Source organism: Monodelphis domestica, chromosome 2 (assembly GCF_027887165.1).
Source record: "Monodelphis domestica isolate mMonDom1 chromosome 2, mMonDom1.pri, whole genome shotgun sequence".
NCBI lineage: Eukaryota > Metazoa > Chordata > Mammalia > Didelphimorphia > Didelphidae > Monodelphis > Monodelphis domestica.
This window is the reverse complement of record NC_077228.1, coordinates 126,457,655-126,480,679: the sequence shown is the minus strand read 5'-3', so window position 1 is coordinate 126,480,679 and position 23,025 is coordinate 126,457,655. Positions and strand designations below refer to the sequence as shown.

Here is a 23,025-nt window from a genome sequence, read left to right as displayed (position 1 = left end):
CATTTTGGGAGGCATGTTCTGATTTTTTTTGGATTTCCTCCTCATTCTCCTCTTTTCCTTGGGTACTTCCACCATAAACGTTTTCAATAGTCACTTTTTTCTAATTGTCTAACTTTTAATGATAGACAACATGTTAACGATGCAGATTAAACTGGAAAGTGTGTTCTGAAAAAAATTGTGAGTGCTGATTGCTAAACATTTATCAGCACTCTATTCCAATCCTCTCTTTTTCGTGAATGAGAAAACTAGCCCTGAATGGTTAATGTCTTGTTTAAGGTCACAGAGATAGGAAGGTAGCTAAACTGGGTTTCAAATTCACGTTGTGATTTTATTCAAAGGCAAAAATTATAAGCATACATGCTAAAAATAGTACTAATTACAAACTAAGTCAGGATTTATAGAAGTCAGATTTAGAGGGAACTTTTCCTATATTAGGACCAGTATCTATACAACCTAGTTCACTATATTGTTGTGAGCATTAAAATAAAGTGCTTCCTAACTGTAAAATTCTAAGTAAATGGAAGTTATTGTTATTAAAGAGGACATACATGCAACAAGTATGGTTATTTCTCTTCTTTTTTCTTGAAACTATGCATTTTTAATTTGCTATGACGAGATCTAATGTCAGTTATTGACTGACTTAAGAGGAGGCCTTTGTGCCTGATGTGTGTTCTTCATTTCCTAATTACCTCCTGTATATCCAAACAACATCGACAACAATAAACTCTCTAATTTAAAAAGACAGCTGATTAAAATGAAGGGCAATTTTCTACTTACTTTAATGACTTTAAAAGTGCAAATCTTACCCTTTGAATCAACTTGTCATTAGATCTTAAAATAAAAAGTGATATTGCCTTGCTATCATAAAAGCAAGTTTATATCCTTCTATATGACACTTTCATCAAACAACTTTTTTCAACTTGTTAGTTTACTCATTTATTGTAGGAATGCATATGATAATGTGCTGTATAAAAATCAAGAAATTATTCTCACAGTGGGAAGTCTACTAACAACACTATTTTAATCTTATCTCTCAAATAGAGGCAGAAAACATATTAATTGCAGTTTAATTTATGCAACAATATTTCATTTTAATTATGCTTAATTTATTTGTCAAGCTTTAAAAATGTGAATGACACTGACACAGTTCTTTCTGAGTTATAAATGAAAGAATTGAAATCAAGTAGAGCTTCCACAAGAAATTGCAAAAGACTAATTACTGCATATAGAATTTGAAAAATTATTAATCTGATAGCTACAAAACAACATCTGGGAACATATGGACTTGAAGTCTTATTGCTAAATATTTACAGTTTTTAATAGCATACAAAGGCATCATTAATAAATAGCTGAAGTCTTATGTTAAGAGAATCTCCCCCTCCCCAATTTCACTGTATAATAAAAATTCTAAGTTGAATATTCTCCATAGAAATGTTCTTGTTAAGTGATATCAGAAAGCTCCAGAAAATCCAGCTGTGAATGAAGTTGATTACTATTGGTATTACACAAATACACAGACATACATACATACATACATTCACACACCCTGAGATTTATATATTTATAGAAGAAATGGAGCAAAAAATCTCAAATCACAAAATCTGCCCACAAAATAATCTTTGCCTGATTTCCATAATTATGAAGATTTCATATGCATTGGTATTTAACCAATCAGACTGCCACCATTCACATCACTTTAGGTAAAAAAATTCAAAGCCTGATAGCAAGCCTTCTGATAATAAGCCTTTGAATTTAGTTTGTTATGTGTTTTAAAGGAACTACCACAGTTGGGGTTCTGTTGACCTGGGCTTCAAGAGCCCAAGGCCAATATCCCTAACATAGTAAGGACCCAGAGATCACATCACAGAGATGTGATAATCTGTTAAAATAGAAAATATTTTAATATAAGAATTCTTATTTTGTGTACTTCAAGAAAAAGCAATATAATAAAAATCATTAAAATAAAAGGAAAAGTGAGGCTAAAATAATTACATATCTTTTCCTTAAGCTGTATAGTTACTAGAGTGCATATTTTAGAGCTGAAAAAAATCATTAAGTGATATTCTCCAGGTTGTTGGGTTTCTGCATGTTGTAGATTAGCTTCAAAATGTACATGTCTGACATTAAAACACTTGAAGTGTATTCCTCCTGGTCTGGCATGGCTTGGGCCAATGGTATTTGACTTGACTCAGTGCCACAAGTAATGGCAGATAAGATTAGTCTTGTTCCTGCAACAAATTCCTTCCTTAGTGGAATAGCCAACTAATAAAAAACACTTAGGAACTCAGTAAAAGAGGTACACTGGACTGTAGCAGTGTAAAGACTCACCAAAATTATGTAACATCAATGATCTACTACAAACCAACTACTGAAAAAATAAAGCAATTTGTGAAATAATTTATAACATAATGACACTTTTAGCTAACCTTAGACTTAAGTGCTCCTCCTGATCTTTCTCATTTTCTCAACAAGACTATTCTTGTTAAAGTTACTTATTTCATTTTATTATTCTAGTCATTTTAGCCATTCTAGTATCATCTTAGTCACCCCTTTCTTTATCACAGCTACTTTAAGAGTTTTGTAAATGCTGCTTAAGCACTATTCTTAAAACAACAACAACAACAACAACAACAAAGAGAAACCAGACTACAAAACTTGGAGTATTCAGCGAGTTAAACAAAGTTCTATCAAACAGGACATTTGTGCATTATCTATGATGGAACCTTTAACAATCCTCCTCTGATGCCGCATTGTAGTAGACATTGGAAATTCCCTTTATCCATGAAGATCAGTAACTTCTTTGCAACTCGAACTTTTTTAGAATTTCTCCAGTGATGTCAACTCTGATTTGTCGAAGGCTATTTAGGTCTAGTTGTTTCTATTACTCTAGAGAGGCTTCTCTTCTGAATGCGATGATGCATTGCATTTCTATTGTTGGAAGACCACCCAAGCCAAGGTGAGAGACCCATGACTAGGCTGGCTAAAGGATAAAGTCTTTGCCAGCCCCAGCAATGACTGAAGAGGTTTGTTTCTTTGTTTTTTGTTTTTTGTTTTCTTTTTGGATAGGTTGTTATCTACATTAGTGGACTGAACACTACAACAACTAATTATACTGTGTGGTTTGAAAAGCTACTGTATAGTAACTAAAAGTAAATAAGTTACTCCAAAGAGGAAAGAAGAAATACCAAAAATATTGAAAAGGAATCACAAACAATAGCATGAACAAAAGTGTAAATGTGTTGAAAAGTAAAAATTTTGATGTGATGGGCATGATAAAGCTTGAAAAGAAACCAAACTCAAAATAATTGGTGACAAATTCCTAAAGAGATAATTTGAAGAGTTAATCAAACTACTGATGTCATCTATAGAATATGGGGGAGATAGTAGGGTACATTTGGTGTATAATGGAAATCTAAACTTGTTTGATTTTTGTAATATATTGAACCACAGACAAGATGGTTGATAAAAAGTCATGAATTTTATAATGTTAAACTTCTTCAAGGTACCAATACAAATAAACACACACACAATGTTCTGCCAATGTATTTTACTTAATGTGTATATTTAGATCAAAATTACAGAAGATGATCTATTTTCAGGCATAATGTTCTTCCCCCAATCCAAACTAAATTAAATTAAGAATGCAATGTGAATTTTCCCATAAGCTATTTCATACTTCGATGCCCATGAACTTTACTGGGTTTGAACTAAAAAACAAATGTGTGGGTAAAATTCTTGGAATGGTATTCAAAATCTCCAGGGATGTTTACTTGCTATTACCATTCAAAGCTAAGCTTTCTGCAAAACACTCTTAATTGAGGACCTGGAGGAGACTTGCTTTTATTTAAGGTATGTAAATTAATGATATTTATCAAATATGCAAAAAATTGATATATGATAAACCTTAGGTAAAAATTTTGAGGCTTAAAGTAAATTGCACCTTAACACATTGTCAAAATGAAGTACAAAAGTTTGAAAAGCTATAGTAAAAGTGAAATAAGCTATAAATGTTATTGCATTTTTCAATTGGGAATACACTTGGCACATACTTCCAGTGAAGGGAAAAGAACTCTCATGAACACAATTGTATTCAAGTGCATAAAGTATAGATTTTTTTAACCACATATCTTCTTTATGTTAAACCTTTTTCACTGCCTAAAGCACTTAGATTCATTCACATGTATAGGAAACAAAGCCAAAAAACAATTCTAACTCACAATAGCCAACACATAACAATTGAAGTCTTGCTGAGACTGTTAAAAATGCTCTTAAATTGGTTCATTCCTGGTACAATGTCTATCTGAGTAAACCTCTCCTATTAGAAATTAAACTAAGAGGAACTTTTAAATTGCAGCAAATGTTCAAGGAAATCCTGTCTGGGGTGTGTGCATGTGTTTAATTTCCATGTATACTTTGTTGTTCTTCTTTGATAAAGTTCTATGATTTAATCTAAGAAAAGAATTCTCCCTGATTTGGAAATTCCCTTCAATCATTCAGATTAGTAATCTCTTTGTAACTTAAAACTTTTGTAGAGTTTATCCAGGTCCTCAGAAGTTAAATGATTTTCCTAGAATATGCAGAGGGAAAACTTGAACCTAGACCTTCCTGACCGCAAGACCAATTTCATTTTTGTCTATTTAAATTTTATGGAAAAATTCAAATGATATTTACCAACTAAATATCCTTTGCTTATCAAATAGTGAAGAGATTAAGATAATTTATATAGCAACTGTATGTAAATGCTACTTCAAAAGCTTTCAAATCAGGCGATTTCTTTATATATAGGCCAAACATTCCTCACATGATATTATTTACACTAAAAATGCTTAATAGACTGATATCATAGATAACTTTGCACTTATCTAATTTTCTTTGTTCAGTTCAGTTGTATACAACTCTTCATGACCCTGTTTGGCAGATACTGGTTTAACATTTCCTTGATACTGGTTTGTCATTTCCTTCTCTATCATCTAACTTAATGGAGGTTAAATGAATGAATTTTAATTCTACCTTAATGCCAAGAGGTTTAAAAAATTATCCTGGGGTAGTAGTATCTTAACTCACATTCATCCCTGAACCTCTTGAAAGTGAAAATGAATTACCTTTAGTAGGACAAGTCTTTGAATTGAGCCTTTTAGAGTAAAGGTATTTCTAAAAAATTGAAGATATTCTTGATAATCATTGGTTTAGTATTAACAAATTGGAGAAAGGGTGATCATACCTACATTTTAGTTAGTGGAAAATAATTTATACTGACATGAGATATAGTCTTCATCTCAGTTTAAGAGAAGAGAGGAAGAAAATAGTCAGAAAAATATTAAATATACAAATTCTAAACAAAAGCTCTAATTTTTATTGTAGATATATATCCATGAAAAACAAAAACTGTCTTTCTCATGTAAGACATTATCTTTTAAATGAGCATTTCTGTAATTTTACAAGTGCTCTTTCAGTCCTTTAAATGTTGAGTAACAAAATCTTATGTTCTTTAAGAATACTTTGATGATTTAAATGATTGTCAATGATTATAGAAATTTATCAATATTAAATAAGCATGGAAATTGAAGGAAGTATTGGAAAAAAATCAGGTTCTTTCAGCTTGAAAGGTATTTCAGAATCATAAATCTTGTCTTGTCATTTTTCTGCTGAAAATTCTCCATGTTAGCTTTAGGATGGACTTAAAATCCTTATGCTGGCATTTAAAAGACCCTTCTTAATTGATCCCAAGTCTAACTCATGCCTTTTTCCTTAGACCTTGTCCCATTCACTCTTTTCTCCATCCATGCTTGGCATTATATTGTTTCCTGCATGTCAGTACCAATGGGCCCCCATATCTGCACTGTAACTCCTTTCTTCTACCTGGAAGAATCTTTAGTTTCCTTGAAAGATTCCAAATAATCACTCCCAAACAAGTTGTCAACCCATCTTAATTTCTAATTCTCTCTCACTTTTGAAATTGCCTTGTATTTTGTATTTACTTCTCTAGGCCTGTATTATATTCAGCTCCTTGAAAGCATTTTTGTCTCTGAACTTCTAGGGCCTAATAGAATGCCTTGCATAAAGGAAATGCTCTCTCTCTCTCTCTCTCCCTCCCTCTCTGTCTTTGTCTCTGTCTGTCTGCCTGTCTCTCTCTTTCTCTCCACATATAATATGAATTTTTAAATCTATCTAATTTATATATATATATGTATATGTATATATATATATACATATACATATATATATATATAAAAACCCTTACCTTCCAACTTAGAACTGATACTAAGTAAGGGCTAGGCAATGGAGGTTAACTTACCTAGGTTCATATAGCTAGACACTCTCTAAGTCCAGATTTTAACCTGGTGCCTTGTGTTTCCAGGGCTGAGCCACATAACTGCCCCCATATATTGTTAATATATGACAAAATACATACCTAAGTACACTTCTGAGGCACTGCTGAGACTCATGAAGGAGCCTTGGGAAAGGCTTTTTGCAGAAGATGGGACTTATCTGAAATTTGAAAGCAGCAAAGGAGGCCAGGAGGTCGGAATGAGGAACAGACAGTGAAAATGCCCTGAAGGGAGAGATGAAGTGTCCTGTGCAAGAGAGGATTGAGGAGGCCAATGTCATTGAACTACAGAGTAGATATGAGATGGAGGAAGAACAGGAGCAGGATGATGTAAAAAGACTAAAATAGGAAAGACTCAAGGAATGAAGGGTTTTAAAACCGAACAGATTTCATATCTGATCCTGAAGTTATAGGAAGTCACTGGAGTGGCCCAGGATTCCACAGTCAGTAGTAGGAGAAATCAGTATGATCCTAAGAGGTCCTAAGGGGAAATGGTTTATCTAGAGTTCATAACTAGAGACTGTGAAATTATAATGTTAGCTAAGCATTTAAATGCCAAAGATAAATGGTAAAATATTTGTTCCAGATTTTCATATCTATACATGAGTATTAATATATAAAATATATTTTTTCATTATTTAAATATTTTAAAATAAGCATTTTCCTTTTATAAATGTTAATTATCAGTATTATAATGACTGAAGTGGATAGTAACAGTTCTTTCTTCTGTGGCATGTAAAAGACAACACTGAAATGAATAACAACGAATATTTATTAAAAAACTAAATGTCTATGGAATAAAGACATGCAGGAAAAAACCTGAAGAATTTTGGATGTCCTTGGTATAGTTGCTGCATCCATTAGTGCAAAGCACAACCGCTCCTCAGGTTTTGAGATTTGATTTGGCTAAACAACATTGCACTCGTGTGCTGAGTCTTTAGAAGACAATTCACAGTTACAATCTGATTACAGTCTCACTAATCTAAGAAAGGGTCCCCCATACAAAAGGTATTTAATACATACTGCAGTCTAAAGGTCTCTAGGGGGGGGAAAGACATGCAAAATGACTCAGATCAATTTATTTATTCACTGATTAGAAAAATATGAGTTTCAAAGTAAAATTAGCCATCATTCTCTAAGTCCAACTTCCCATTTCTATTAGCAGTTTTCAAATATATGACATGAGACCTTTGGATGTAAGTCATGCTGGAAGCATAGAATTACATGACATCTTTAAATTATGTCAAGATTATGCTCAATGTTTTAAGAAGAACTCTAGTCCATGAGGAAATAAGTGAAGATATTCATTACAAATGATGGAAGTTGTCCCCCAAACTCAGTTCATATGACTGTAGTAGCTACACAGTCACAATAATAGTGATTCACATATATGCACGTGAATTTGCTTTATTGCTACCTTTAGCTGGATTAAAAGCAATATATCAAGTTTTATTCTGGTGGTCCTTTTATTAGCTTTTTACCACTTGATCAACTGATAGGGGCAATAATGAAATGTTTTTTTATAAACTAGAGTTTGCAAGTCCTGTTCTGAGGTTGTAATATTTCAAAAAACAGTCTAAGCTTTGGGGAAAAAACCAATTACAGAAACAGCATTAAAAATGCCAAGCACCGGGCAGAAGCAATTCTAGATCAGTTTAAAAAAGTGATTGATGAAACTCTAATCCAAGCTGAAGGAACAGTTTCACGACAAGCTGTGACCATTCCACACACTTCATTAGCTGCCATAATTAGCCTGGTGTTTCAATTTGTTAGAACTGGTGGGGACAATTTTCCTCAGAATGCAAACATCAAAAAACAGGGTCCCTCAGACTTCAGAAGGGGCTGATGAGAGGCTTTTCTGGTCTCTGTTAACTAAAAGATTAATTATAGCTGATGGGAGGCTGTGCTGTGATTGTCTCTCTGTCTCTGTGCATTACTTTAAGCATCAGAAGAAAGATATGGTTGACACCACACTACTCAATCAAGCAGCTCTGCATTCGAGTACAAAGTCTGTTTAATATACAGTTTGGCAATTGGGTTTGGATTTTTTATTGATTTCTTTGTTCTTTTGTTTCCTGGATGGGAGACCTGCACACCTATTTTGTTAAATTGGTGAAGTTCCTCTATATTGAAGAAGAGGCAGGACTAAGGAACTTAAGGAATAATTCTCTTTTATCACTACTGGCTAGTTAGAAAATGATTTTATGATTCTCTATTACTATAAAGCTTTCTTTTGGATAGTTTTTATATCTTGAAGCCTACAAATATTTTGTCTCTCCTGTAATATGCTGTAATCTGACTAGCATTTACAAATGCAATTTATTACCAGATTAAACCAACCCAAATGATTACCTATACTATAGTATTCACATGTGTGCACATCTGTATATATGTATTTGTGTATGCATGCAGAACTTGGGATTCAGGCACACATGAATTCTTGAAAAATCTAACTAAAATGGAAAAGAAAGAAGTGATGTCTATAGACAATTTCCACTAAAAAAATAAATGATCTAATTTAGAATGTGGATACCTATGTGCTAATTTATATCAGTGTTATGTAGATTTCTTAGTAAGAAAAATAATTATAATAATATTTAATGTTTACAAAGTACTCTGTTAATATTACTGCATTTTATCCTCACAATGATTCTGGGAAGGTGGGTGCTAGTATTAATGTACAGATGAAGAAACTGACAGTTTTAAGTGATATACAAAAAACTACACAGTTAATATCTGAGGCTGGATTTGTACTTCTCCCAGTGCCAGCTATAGCTTTATAGCCAATGTGCCACCTAGATGCCAGAATTTTTTCTTTTATGAGAAATTAGCTATCAGCTATTGTTCAATATGGACCCATTCAAGCCAAAATAAGGATAATCTTGGATGTTCATTTAGTCTCTGTCTACAGACTAAATCTAGGAACTAGTATCTATGCCAGTATGTATGTAATAATGTATATTAAAGTAATTATTTAGTGTAAAACACTTTATTCCTTTACATCATTTTATGCCACTATAAATTTGCCTTGCTCAAGAGTTTCCCAAGATTTTTATTAACATTATTGCCTTGTCATGATTCCATTTTGAAATGACTCAATATGTTCTCAAAACATAACTCTCATTTTTCACTAGCCATCATCTTCAAAAATAGTCTCTGATATATTCAGAATAACATGGTTAGAACCAGAGAGGTTAGTAAATGATTTTTCTGGTTAAAAGTTTGTGATTTTGAACTTTGGTCGCTTTCTAGGACTTATGTCATTCCTTCAGAAACTACCAAGAATTGTAGTTTTAGCTTATTAATTGTTTAATTATCCATAGGAACAGCATTCTTTTTTAAATCAACACGTAATATGCATTATTTATTAAGAAAAATATAGGATTTGGAATTCATTTGAAAATCTCTAATATTCAGATTTATATAAAAGAAAATAAAAATTAAATAATGTAAAATCATAGGACTTAGTGTTAGAAAGTTTCTTAAGAGATAACCTAATCCAAATTTAGTTTAACGGCATGAAAACTAAGGCATAGAGAGGTGGAGTGATGACCAGAGTCAAACAAAGAATAAAAAGCAGAGCTGGGATCCCAAACCCAGTATTTTGATCCTAAGAGTGTTCTTGTCTTAGCTTAGATGCTTGATTCAACAGCATTCAGAAATTCATGCTATTTTTAATTTTAATTTCATAGGAAAGATACACAAAAGTGAGGGAAAAGTAGGAGTGTGTGCAGCATATAAACACACATATATTCACATATGTGTACAGATGTACCATAAATTATGCACACACATTTTATATATATGGTGTATTGTACATACATACCCATGTACACACATATAATTTTGCATATTGAACACTGAGGAATATGCATCCAAAAATTCAGTGATGTTGCAGAGTGAAGGGGTCTTTCTCTCCACATCAGAATAAGTGCAGGTATTACTGTTCTCTTTCCACTTTCTGTGTGGTGAAAAAGCAGAAATCTTTTGATTCATGGTTAATCCAAAACTGAGTGCACATATGAATGGTACTAAGGAGCTATTTGATCTCTCTTCTCTTAGTAATTTAGGCAAAGAGGGCATTAAGCCTCCAGATGGGTAAAGATAGATAGCATCCATGACCTACACTTCATTGTTTTTGTTTTCATTCAGCCATATCCCATGCCTCACTCATCATGACTCCATGGACCACAGCATGTTTACATAGCAAACAGTAGTTTACAATTTCCTTTTCCAGCAGATTAAGGTAAAAAGAGAGTAAGTCACTTGTTTACACAGTTAAGTGTCTGAGGCCAGGAATGAATTTTGGCTCTCCCAACTCTATTCCTGGGACCCTCTCCACTGGGCTACTTCCTCTCTTTATCCACACTCACATGGGCATACCATGTGGCTTTCTCTGTCCCTGTTATGTTTCATTTTTCCTGCTCTCAAATGAATGAGTTTTGGAGAAGAACGAGGTTATATCACTTTATGACTTTCGAGAGGTCAGAAGATAGACATGCAGAAACTGGTATCAAGGCCAGAGTTTTCCAGTTTTTCAGCCAAGCTTGATGGAGAACACAGCCCTAAAGGATAACCCTGTGGGATACAGCCCAGTAGTGAACTCACCCAGAACTCAGAGGATGTGTCCTCTGAGCAAAGGACCAGCTCTCTCTACCTATTCTGCCATGGGAAGTAATCTTGTAAGGAAGTCCTAAAAGTCAAATACTGAAAGCAAGGATCAAAGGGAACTTGCTATGATCCAGGACAATCCAGAGAAACTTATGGGAAAGAATGCTATCCACATCCAGAGGAAGAACTGTGGGAATAGAAGAAAAACAAATGATTGATCACATGGTTTGATGGGGAAAGGATTGGGGTTTGGGCATTAAAAGTTCACTCTATTACAAATATGAATAACATGGAAATAGGTTATGAACAGCGACACATGTAAAACCCAGTGGAACTGCTCTCCAGCTCTGAGAGCAGGGAAGGAAGAGGGGTGGGAAAGAACATGAATCATCTAACTATGGGAAAATATTCTAAATAAACTTAAAAAAAGAAAGGAAGGAACTTACTGTGGCAAATTCTTTGCACCTACTTCAAGTCTGAACACACTTTTTCTAGGGTCTGAGATGGTAGAAGAGTATGCTCCCAGTTTTAGGAAAAGCATTCAAACAGATGCTCTTGCCACATTTTTTTCATTGACTATCACTTTGTAAAAAGCTAAATTGAGGTGGCTGAGTCAAGATGCGGCCTAGAAGGAGCAGAAGTTCAGACCTCTGAATACCCTTCCTTACCGATCACAAACTGAATGCTCCTAGGGGACTGAAAATCAAACCTAACAACAAGACAGAGCCAAGGAACCATCCTGCTGGACTCAATTCAAAAGGTGTACCCCCCCAAAAAAAAACACCAGAATCTGAGAACACTAGGCTTTAAGGGGAAGCAGAAGGAAGGTCCCAGGACCCATCCCCCTGCCCATGCAGAGCACTGAGACTCCAATGGCAGCGGGAACTTCTGGTCACGCAAAGGTGCTGGTCTGGAGAGTATACCTTACAGGCAGGGATGTGCCAAATTCAGAGCTTTGAACACAGATGGCAGGGAAGGAGCTAGAGATGGAGCATAGGCCTGGCAACCTGGCAAGAGCTGTGGAGATCCACCATATTTTCTCCAGCCTTCCAGGATGTTTTGGACTCAGACCATACCCAGTCCAACCAAGCTGAATTTAATCCCTTTATAAGTCTTCAGAACTCAGGGAAGCCCAGGCTCCACACCCCTCCTAATTGACTGCTGGGCTTTAAGAAAATCAAAATCCTCCAGAGGACAGAAAAGCTCAAAACCCAACAAACCTCCCCTAGAGACTGCACCTAGAGAGATTCTGTCAAAGCTCCAAGAGGGGAGACTGACAGAAGTCACCAAAACGAATAAAATGAGAGAAACAAGAGCACAGACAAATAGAAGGGGTGAATATAAGCAAACAACAGAAAAAGAAGAAAAAATTACAATAGACAGCTTCTGTACAGTGAATGGAACAGGGGGGAAAGAACTGCAAACCATAAATCAGAATGCCCAGCGAATTGGATACAGACTGTGGAAGAACTCAAAATGCAATACAAAACACAATTAAGAGAGGCTGAAGAAAATTGGGAAAAGAACTTAAAAACTAAGATAATCCTCTGGAAATAGAGGCACTTGAACTAAAATGAGAAAATAGTGTCTTGAAAGCCAAAATCAACCAGCTTGAAAATGAGGCAAAGGAAATGAAAGAGGAGACGAAAAAGATGAAAGATGAGGTAAAGAGGATGAAAAATGACCTTCAAAGGAAATCAGACCAGAACAAAAAGGATGACCAAAAAGCTAGGGATGAAATCCACTCTTTAAGAACCAGAATACAACAACTAGAATTAAGTGACCTCACAAGGCAGCAAAACACTATAAAACAAAACCAAAACAATGAAAAAAATTGAGGAAAATATGAAAAATCTCATTCACAAAACAAAAGATTTCAAAAATCATTTGAGGAGAGAAAATTGAAGAATCATTAGTCTACCAGAAGACCATGTCAAAAGAAAAAGCCTGGATATAATTCTTCAGGAATATATTCTATAAAACTGCCCCGGTATTCTAGAACAAGAGGGAAAAGTGAATATAGAAAGAATCCACAGATCACCTCCTGTACTTAATCCCCAACAGACAACATCCAGGAATGTAATAGCCAAATTCAATAACTATCAGTCCAAAGAAAATATATTATAAGCTGCCAAGAAGAGTCATTCAGATACCACGGAACCATAGTGAGGATAACGCAGGATCTGGCTTCATCTACACTGAAGGACCGAAAGGCAAGGAATATGATATTCCGTAAAGCAAGGGAAATAGGTCTATAACAAAGAATCAACTACCCAGGAAAACTGACTATATTCTTACATGGGAAAGTATGGTCATTCAACAAAATAGAATTCCAAGAATTCATAAAGAAAAGACCAAACATGAACAGAATATTTGATGCCCAAGCACAGAACTGAAGAGAATCATCAAAAGGTAATTAAAAAAGAGTGGAAAAAGAAAAACAAAACAAAACAAAAACAAAAATAATTTTTAAGAGACTCAAGTTAAAATGATATGTAACCCTATAAGAAAAGAAGTCATTGGTAACTAGTGAAAACTGTTGCTATCATCTGGACAGGTAGAAGAAATACACTTCAAGGGAACAGTGACAAATTGTATAGGATGAAAGGACAAGACATAAATAGGTATATAGATATATGCATGTATAAATACATATACATGTGTGTATATGTATACATATATATACAACTAGAGATAAAAAAGAGACTAATACTAAAAGAAATGGGAAAAGAAAAAATGGGGGTAAATTTATATGTCACAAAGAAGCTCATGGTGGAAGAGGGGAGAACATCAATACACTGGAAGGGTAAAGAGATTGGAGATAGTAAATATTCAACTCTTACTTGCTTTGAAATTGACCCAAAGATGGAAGAAAAATCCAATCCATTAGGGCAGAGAATAGATTTGCACCCTATAGGGGATTAGAAGGGTAACAAATGGACTGGTGGGGAGGGAAGCAGTACAAGGGAGGGAGACGGTGGGAGGGTAGTTTTAAAGACAGCAAAGAAAATAAGGGGGGAATAAGAAGAGTGGGGGTAGAAAGGGAAATAAAATAAGGGTGGGAACTAGAGGGACTGATTAAAAACAAATATTGGTATAGAAGGAAATAGTGAAAGAAGAAAAGGCAGGACCAGGAGTAGAAATCAAAATGCTGGAAATACATAGCTGGTTATCATAACTCTGAATGTGAATGGAATGAACTCACCCATAAAACACTGCAGAGTGGATTAGAATCCAAAACCCTACCATATGCAGTTTACAAGAAACACACATGAGAAAGGTCGATATGCATAGGGTGAAAGTGAGAGGCTAGAGCAAAATGTATTGGGCATCAACTGATAAAAAGAAGGCAGGCGTCTCAATTATGATATCTGACAAAACCAAAGTAAAAATAAATCTAGTTAAAAAAAGATAGGGAAGGTAATTACATCCTGATAAAAGGCAGTATAGACAGTGAGGAAATATCTGTACTCAACATGTATGCACCAAATGGCATAGCATCCAAATTTCTAAAGGAGAAACTAGAGGAGCTCAAGGATGAAATAGATAGAAAAACTATACTAGTGGAAGACCTGAACCTTCCTCTATCTGAACTAGATAAATCAAATCAAAAAATAAATAAGAAAGAGGTAAGAGAAGTGAATGAAATCTTAGAAAAATTAGAGTTAGTAGACATGTGAAGAAAAATAAATAAGGACAAAAAGGAATATACCTTTTTTTCAGCAGCAGCATTCACAAAAATTGACCATGTATTAGGGCATACAAATATTGCAAACAAGTGCAAAAGAGCCATAATAAATGCAACCTTCTCTGATCACAATGCAATGAAAATAATAATTAGTAAGGGTACATGGAGAGGTAAATCAAAAATTAATTGGAAATTAAACAATATAATTCTCCAAAAGCTGCTAGTTAAAGAACAAATCATAGAAACAATAACTTCATTGAAGAAAATGACAATGATGAGATATGCTTTCAAAACCTATGGGATGCAGCCAAAGCAGTACTCAGGGGGAAATTTATATCCTTGAGTTCATATATTAACAAATTAAGAAGGGCAGAAGTCAATAAATTTGGTATGCAAATTAAAAAACTAGAATGCAAATAAATTAAAAATCCTGAGATGAAAACTAAATTGGAGACCTTAAAATCAAAGGAGAAATTAATAAAATTGAAATTCAAAAAAAGTATTGATTTAATAAATAAGACTAGAAACTGGTACTTTGAAAAAACAAATAAAATAGATTAAGTACTAGTCAGTATAATAAAAAAAGAAAGAAAAAAACCAAATTGACAGTATCTAAGATGAAAAGGGAGACCTCATCTCTAATGTAGAGGAAATTAAGGCAATCATTAAAAAATACTATACCCAATTATATGGCAACAAATATGGCAATCTAGGTGAAATGGATGAATACTTACAAAAATATAAATTGCCTAGACTAAAAGAGGAAGAAATAGATTACCTAAACAACCCAATATCAGAAAACAAAATTGAACAAGTCATCAAAGAACTCCCTAAGAAAATATCCCCAGGTCCAGATCAATTCACAAATGAATTCTATCAAACTTTCAAAGAACAACTAAATCCAATATTATACAAACTATTTGACAGAATAAGCAAAGAAGGAGTTCTACCAAATTCCTTTTAGGACACAAATATGGTTCTGATTCCAAAGCCAGCCAGGTCAAAACCAGAGAAAGAAAACTATAGACCAATCTCCTTAATGAACATAGATGCAAAAATCTTAAAGAGGAAACTAGCAAAAAAAACTCCAGCAAGTGATCACAAGGGTTATTCATTATGACCAAGCAGGACTTATACCAGGAAGGCAAGGATGGTTCAATATTAGGAAGACAATCCACATAATTGACCATTTTAACAAACAAACCAACAAAAATCACATGATTATCTCAATAGATGCAGAAAAAGCCTTTGAAAAACACAACACTCATTCCTATTGAAAACACTAGAAAGTATAGGAATAGAAAGGCCTTTCCTAAAAATAATAAACAATATATATCTCAAACCATCAGCAAACATCATCTGCAATGGGGATAAACTGGAAGCCTTCCCAAGAAGATGAGGAGTGAAATAAGGATACCCATTATCATCCCTATTATTTAACATTGCACTAGAAACACTAGCATTAGTAATTAGAGAAGAAAAAGAATTTGAAGATATTAAAATAGGCAATGCGGAGACTAAGCTATCACTCTTTGTGGATGATATGATGGTTTAGTTAAAGAATCCTAGAGAAACAACCAAAAAGCTAGTGGAAATAATCAACAACTTTAGCAAAGTTGCAGGATACAAAATAAACCCGCATAAGTCATCAGCATTTCTATATATCTTCAATCCATCTCAGAAGCAAGAATTAGAAAGAGTAATTCCATTTGAAATCATCCTAGACCATATAAAATACTTAGGAATCTATCGGCCAAGACAAACACAGGAACTACATGAACACAACTACAAAACACTTTCCACACAATTAAAACTATATCTAAACAATTGGAAATACATTGATTGCTCATGGGTTGGATGAACATATAAAAAAATAACAATCCTATCAAAATTAATTTGCTTATTTAGTTCCATACCCATTGAATTACCAATAGATGCAGAAGAACAAAAGATCTAGGATATCCAGGGAAATCATGAAAAAAAAAAAAGCAAAGTAAGGTGGCCTTGCAGTCCCAGATCTCAAACTATACTATAAAGCAGTGGTTATCAAAAAATTTTGGTATTGGTTAAGAGACAGAAAAGAGGATCAATGGAATAGACTTGGGGTAAATGACCTCAGCAAGACAGTCTATAATAAATCTAAAGATCCCAGTTTTGGGAACCAAAACCCACTTTTTGATAAAAAAAAAAACTGCTGGGAAAATTGGAAGACAGTATGGGAAAGATTAGGTTTGGATCAACATCTCACTCCCTACACCAAGATAAACTCAAAATGGGTGAATAACCTGAATATAAAGAAGAAAACTATAAGCAAATTAGGCAAACAGAATAGTATACTTGTCAGATCTTTGGGAAAGACTTTAAAACCAATCAAGAACTAGAAAAAAATTACAAAATGTAAAATTAATAATTTTGATTACATTAAATTAAAAAGGTTTTGTACAAACAAAATTAATGCATCCAATATTAGAAGAGAAGCAACAAATTGGGAAACAATCTTCATTACAAAAACCTTTGATACAGGTCTAATTAATCAATTTTATAAAGGGCTAAAACAGTTGTACAAAAAATCAAGCCATTCTCCAACTGAAAAATGGGCAAGGGACATGAATAAGCAATTTTCAGTTAAAAAAAATCAAAACTATTAATAAGCACATGAAAAAGTGTTCTAAATCTCTTATAATCAGAGAAAATGCAAATCAGAACAACTCTGAGGTATCACCTCACACCTAGAAGATTGGCTAAGATGACAGCAAAGGAAAGTAATGAATGCTGAAGGGGTTGTGCCAAAGTTGGAACATTAATTCATTGCTGGTGGAGTTGTGAATTGATCCAACCATTCTGGAGGGGCAATTTGGAACAATGTCCAAAGGGCGATAAAAGACTGTCTGCCCTTTGATCCAGCCATAGCACTGCTGGGTTTGTACCCTAAAGAGATAATAAGGAACAAGACATATTCATAGCTGTGCTCTGTGTTGACAAAAGATTGGAAAATGAGGGAATGCCCTTCAATTGGGGAATGGCTGAACAAATTGTAGTATATGTTGGTGATGGAATACTATTGTGCACTAAGGAGTACTAAAGTGGAGGAATTCCATGGGGACGGGAACAACCTCCAGGAAGTGATGCAGAGTGAGAGGAGCAGAACCAGGAAAACATTGTACACAGAGACTGATACACTGTGGTACAATCAAATGTAATGGGCTTCTCCATTAGTGGCAATGTAATGACCCTGAACAACTTGGAGAAACCTATGAGAAAAACCACTATCCACATTCAGAGGAAACACAGTGGGAGTAAAAACACTGAAGAAAAATAACTGCTTGAATACATGGGTCGCAGGGGGATATGGTTGGGGATGTAGACTCTAAATGAACATCCTAGTGCAAACAACAACATTGAAATAGGTTCTGATCAAGGACACAAGTAATACCCAATGAAATTGTGCTTTGGCTGCGGGAAGAGTGGGTGGAGGGGAGGGTGGGAAATAATGTGATTATTGTAACCAAGGAATAATGTTCTAAATTGACTAAATAAACTTATTCAAATGGAAAAAAAAGAAAATGTTCTGGGTAATAGGCACTCACAAACATTTTGTTAATGGGAATGATGATTAATGATATTTGGCTTGCATTGATTTGCTGAACACTACATACCTTTAATTTTATCATTTGCGACTTCCGGTCAAGATGGCGGCTTAGAGACTTCCGGTTAAGATGGCGGCTTAGAGAAAGCTGAAGTTCAGATCTCCGGAAAACCCTTCCCGACCGATCTCAAACTAGAAGCTCCTAAGGCGCCGAAATTCAAAACGATCAACAGCACAGACCCTGGGAACCCTCCTCCTGGACCTGGACCCGGTTCAAAAGGTACGGCTCCCCTTAAAAGCCAGAACCCGAGATCCCTCGGACCTCAGGGGTAGGAGCGCAGAGTCCAAGGCTCCCGGAAGCGGCAGCCGCGCCGGGCTCAGAGAGCAGGGTCTGAGGAACAACAACCCTCAGGGTCTTCTACCCAAGTCCCAGTCCGGGTGAAAGTTACTGCCTGGGGCTTCCGCTGCAGAGAGCCGGTTGGTCCGGGGGAAAGTTACTGCCTGGGGCCTCCGCTGCAGAGAGCTGGTCAAAACAACAGCAACCCTCAGGGCGGGCAAGACAGCCTCACGGGCTGGATCCTGCTATCCAAGTCTCAGTGAAAGTCTGTGCTCTCGGAGCTTGGGGAAGCGGCAGCCCATCCCCCCGCAGGCCGACGAAACAGCCTCACGGCCAGCGATTCTGAAGGCAACTTCCGGAAATCGAGCCAGGGGGAGAGTGTGGCCTCGTGGTCCGACCCTTCCATTCCAGTTCCAGTGAGGCATATTCAGTTTAACCCAGGGAAAGCTCATAGAACTATCTGCCCAGGACTAAAGCCCCTGAACACCAGAAAGAGACAAGAAAAACTAATCCTCCACATTCAGAAATGGCAAACTCCACAGAACCACAGAAGCCCCAAAATACCAAGAAAAATAAGAAGAAAGGGGCGACTTTGGACACATTCTATGGAGCCAAAATACAAAATACAGAGCAGACAGAAGATAATATAAAAGAAAATGCTCCAAAACCATCCAAAGGAAATGGAAACTCTCCACAAACCTATGAAGAATTTGAATCAGAAATGACCAAAAAGATGGAAGCCTTCTGGGAGGAAAAGTTGGAAATAATGCAAAAGAAATTCACGCATCTACAAAACCAGTTTGACCAAACTGTAAAAGAAAACCAGGCTTTAAAGGCCAGAATCAGGCAGCTGGAAGACAATGATCGTGTAAAAGAGCAAGAATCAATAAAGCAAAGCCAAAATACCAAGAAATTAGAAGAGAACATAAAATATCTCACCGACAAGGTGATAGATCTGGAAAATAGGGGGAGAAGGGATAATTTAAGAATAATTGGACTCCCAGATAAGCCAGAAATAAACACCAAACTGGACATGGTGATACAAGATATAATCAAAGAAAATTGCCCAGAGATTCTAGAACAAGGGGGCAATACATCCACTGACAGAGCTCACAGAACACCTTCTACACTAAACCCCCAAAAGACAACTCCCAGGAATGTAATTGCCAAATTCCAAAGCTATCAAACAAAAGAAAAAATCCTACAGGAAGCCAGAAAAAGACAATTTAGATATAAAGGAATGCCAATCAGGGTCACACAAGACCTTGCAAGTTCTACGCTGAATGATCGTAAGGCATGGAACATGATCTTCAGAAAGGCCAGAGAGCTGGGTCTCCAACCAAGAATCAGCTACCCAGCAAAACTGACTATATACTTCCAAGGGAAAGTATGGGCATTCAACAAAATAGAAGACTTCCAACTTTTTGCAAAGAAAAGACCAGAGCTCTGTGGAAAGTTTGATACCGAAAATCAAAGAGCAAGGAATACCTGAAAAGGTAAATATTAAGGAAAGGGGAAAAATGTTATCTTCTTTTACTCAAACTCTCTTCTATAAGGACTACATTTATATCAACCTATGTATACTAATATGTGGGGAAAATGTAATGTATAAATAGGGGGTAAAGAAAGACCAAATAGAATAATGGTTCTCACACAAAGATTCACAGGGGAAGGGGAGGGGAAGAAAACTCCTATAAGAAGGAGAGGAAGAGAGGGGGGGGGTTTACTTAAACCTCAATCTCAGGGAAATCAACTCTGAGAGGGAAAAACATCCAGATCCATTGGGATCTTGAATTCTATCTTACCCAACAAGGGTAAGGAGAAGGGAAAACCAAGGGGGGGAGGGGGAGAGGGAGAACAAAAAGGGAGGGAAAGAGAGGGGGGAGGGGGAGGGAACAAAAAGGGAGGGACTAAAAAGGGAAACATCAAGGGAGGGGACAAGGGGGACTGATTCAAAGTAAATCACTGGACTAAAAGGTAGAGCCGAAGAAGAAAAGGTTAGAATTAGGGAAGGCAATCAAAATGCCAGGGAGTCCACAAATGACAATCATAACTTTGAACGTGAATGGGATGAACTCACCCATAAAACGTAGACAAATAGCAGAATGGATTAGAATCCAAAACCCTACCATATGTTGTCTTCAAGAAACACACATGAGGCGGGTTGACACCCACAAGGTCAGAATTAAAGGATGGAGTAAGACCTTCTGGGCCTCAACTGATAGAAAGAAGGCAGGAGTGGTAATCATGATATCTGATAAAGCCAATGCAAAAATAGACCTGATCAAAAGGGATAGGGAAGGTAATTATATTTTGTTAAAAGGGACTCTAGACAATGAGGAAATATCATTAATCAACATGTATGCACCAAATAATATAGCACCCAAATTTCTAATGGAGAAACTAGGAGAATTGAAGGAAGAAATAGACAATAAAACCATACTAGTGGGAGACTTAAACCAACCATTATCAAATTTAGATAAATCAAATCAAAAAATAAATAAGAAAGAGGTAAAAGAAGTGAATGAAATCTTAGAAAAATTAGAATTAATAGACATATGGAGAAAAATAAATAGGGATAAAAAGGAATACACCTTCTTCTCAGCACCACATGGCACATTCACAAAAATTGACCATACATTAGGTCACAGAAACATAGCACACAAATGCAAAAAAGCAGAAATAATGAATGCAGCCTTCTCAGATCACAAGGCAATAAAAATAATGATTAGTAATGGTACATGGAAAACCAAATCTAAAACCAATTGGAAATTAAACAATATGATACTCCAAAACCGTTTAGCTAAAGAAGAAATCATAGAAACAATTAATAATTTCATCAAGGAAAATGACAATGGCGAAACATCCTTTCAAACCTTTTGGGATGCAGCCAAAGCGGTAATCAGAGGCAAATTCATATCCCTGAAAGCTCATATTAACAAACAAGGGAGAGCAGAGATCAATCAATTGGAAATGCAATTGAAAAAACTCGAAAGCGATCAAATTAAAAACCCCCAGCAGAAAACCAAATTAGAAATCCTAAAAATTAAGGGAGAAATTAATAAAATCGAAAGTGATAGAACTATTGATTTAATAAAAAAGACAAGAAGCTGGTACTTTGAAAAAACAAACAAAATAGACAAAGTACTGGTCAATCTAATTAAAAAAAGGAAGGAAGAAAAGCAAATTCACAGCATTAAAGATGAAAAGGGGGACAGCACCTCCAATGAGGAGGAAATTAAGGCAATCATTAGAAATTACTTTGCCCAATTATATGGCAATAAATACACCAATTTAGGAGAAATGGATGAATATATACAAAAATACAAACTGCCTAGACTAACAGAAGAGGAAATAGAATTCTTAAATAATCCCATATCAGAAATTGAAATCCATCAAGCCATCAAAGAACTTCCTAAGAAAAAATCCCCAGGGCCTGATGGATTCACCTGTGAATTCTATCAAACATTCAGAGAACAGTTGACCCCAATACTATACAAACTATTTGACATAATAAGCAAAGAGGGAGTTCTACCAAACTCCTTTTACGACACAAACATGGTACTGATTCCAAAACCAGGCAGGTCAAAAACAGAGAAAGAAAACTATAGACCAATCTCCCTAATGAATATAGATGCAAAAATTTTAAATAGGATACTAGCAAAAAGACTCCAGCAAGTGATCAGAAGGATCATTCACCATGATCAAGTAGGATTCATACCAGGGATGCAGGGCTGGTTCAACATTAGGAAAACCATCCACATAATTGACCACATCAACAAGCAAACTAGCAAGAACCACATGATTATCTCAATAGATGCAGAAAAAGCCTTTGATAAAATACAACACCCATTCCTATTAAAAACACTAGAAAGCATAGGAATAGAAGGGTCATTCCTAAAAATAATAAACAGTATATATCTAAAACCAACAGCTAATATCATCTGCAATGGGGATAAACTAGATGCATTCCCAATAAGATCAGGAGTGAAACAAGGATGCCCATTATCACCTCTACTATTTGACATTGTACTAGAAACACTAGCAGTAGCAATTAGAGAAGATAAAGAAATTGAAGGTATCAGAATAGGCAAGGAGGAGACCAAGTTATCACTCTTTGCGGATGACATGATGGTCTACTTAAAGAATCCTAGAGATTCAACCAAAAAGCTAATTGAAATAATCAACAACTTTAGCAAAGTTGCAGGATACAAAATAAACCCACATAAATCATCAGCTTTTCTATATATCTCCAACACAGCTCAGCAGCAAGAACTAGAAAGAGAAATCCCATTCAAAATCACCTTAGACAAAATAAAATACCTAGGAATCTATCTCCCAAGACAAACACAGGAACTATATGAACACAACTACAAAACACTCGCCACACAACTAAAACTAGACTTGAACAAATGGAAAAACATTAACTGCTCATGGATAGGACGAGCCAATATAATAAAAATGACCATCCTACC

General features: G+C 35.5%; 1 protein-coding gene across 2 annotated transcripts in view; it reads right to left on the bottom strand.

The window, feature by feature from the left end:
* Nucleotides 1–23,025, bottom strand: part of SPATA17 (spermatogenesis associated 17) — a 446,142-nt gene that overhangs the window by 19,601 nt on the left and 403,516 nt on the right. The window contains exon 10 of one of the 2 annotated variants that reach the window (XM_056815953.1): nucleotides 6,457–6,575. The exons of the other annotated variant lie outside the window; for it this stretch is intronic. Coding sequence (XP_056671931.1) covers nucleotides 6,486–6,575 — 90 coding nt within the window. The 3' untranslated portion in view covers nucleotides 6,457–6,485. Of the gene's footprint in view, nucleotides 1–6,456; nucleotides 6,576–23,025 lie in introns of those variants that run through there. 2 annotated transcript variants of the gene reach the window in all.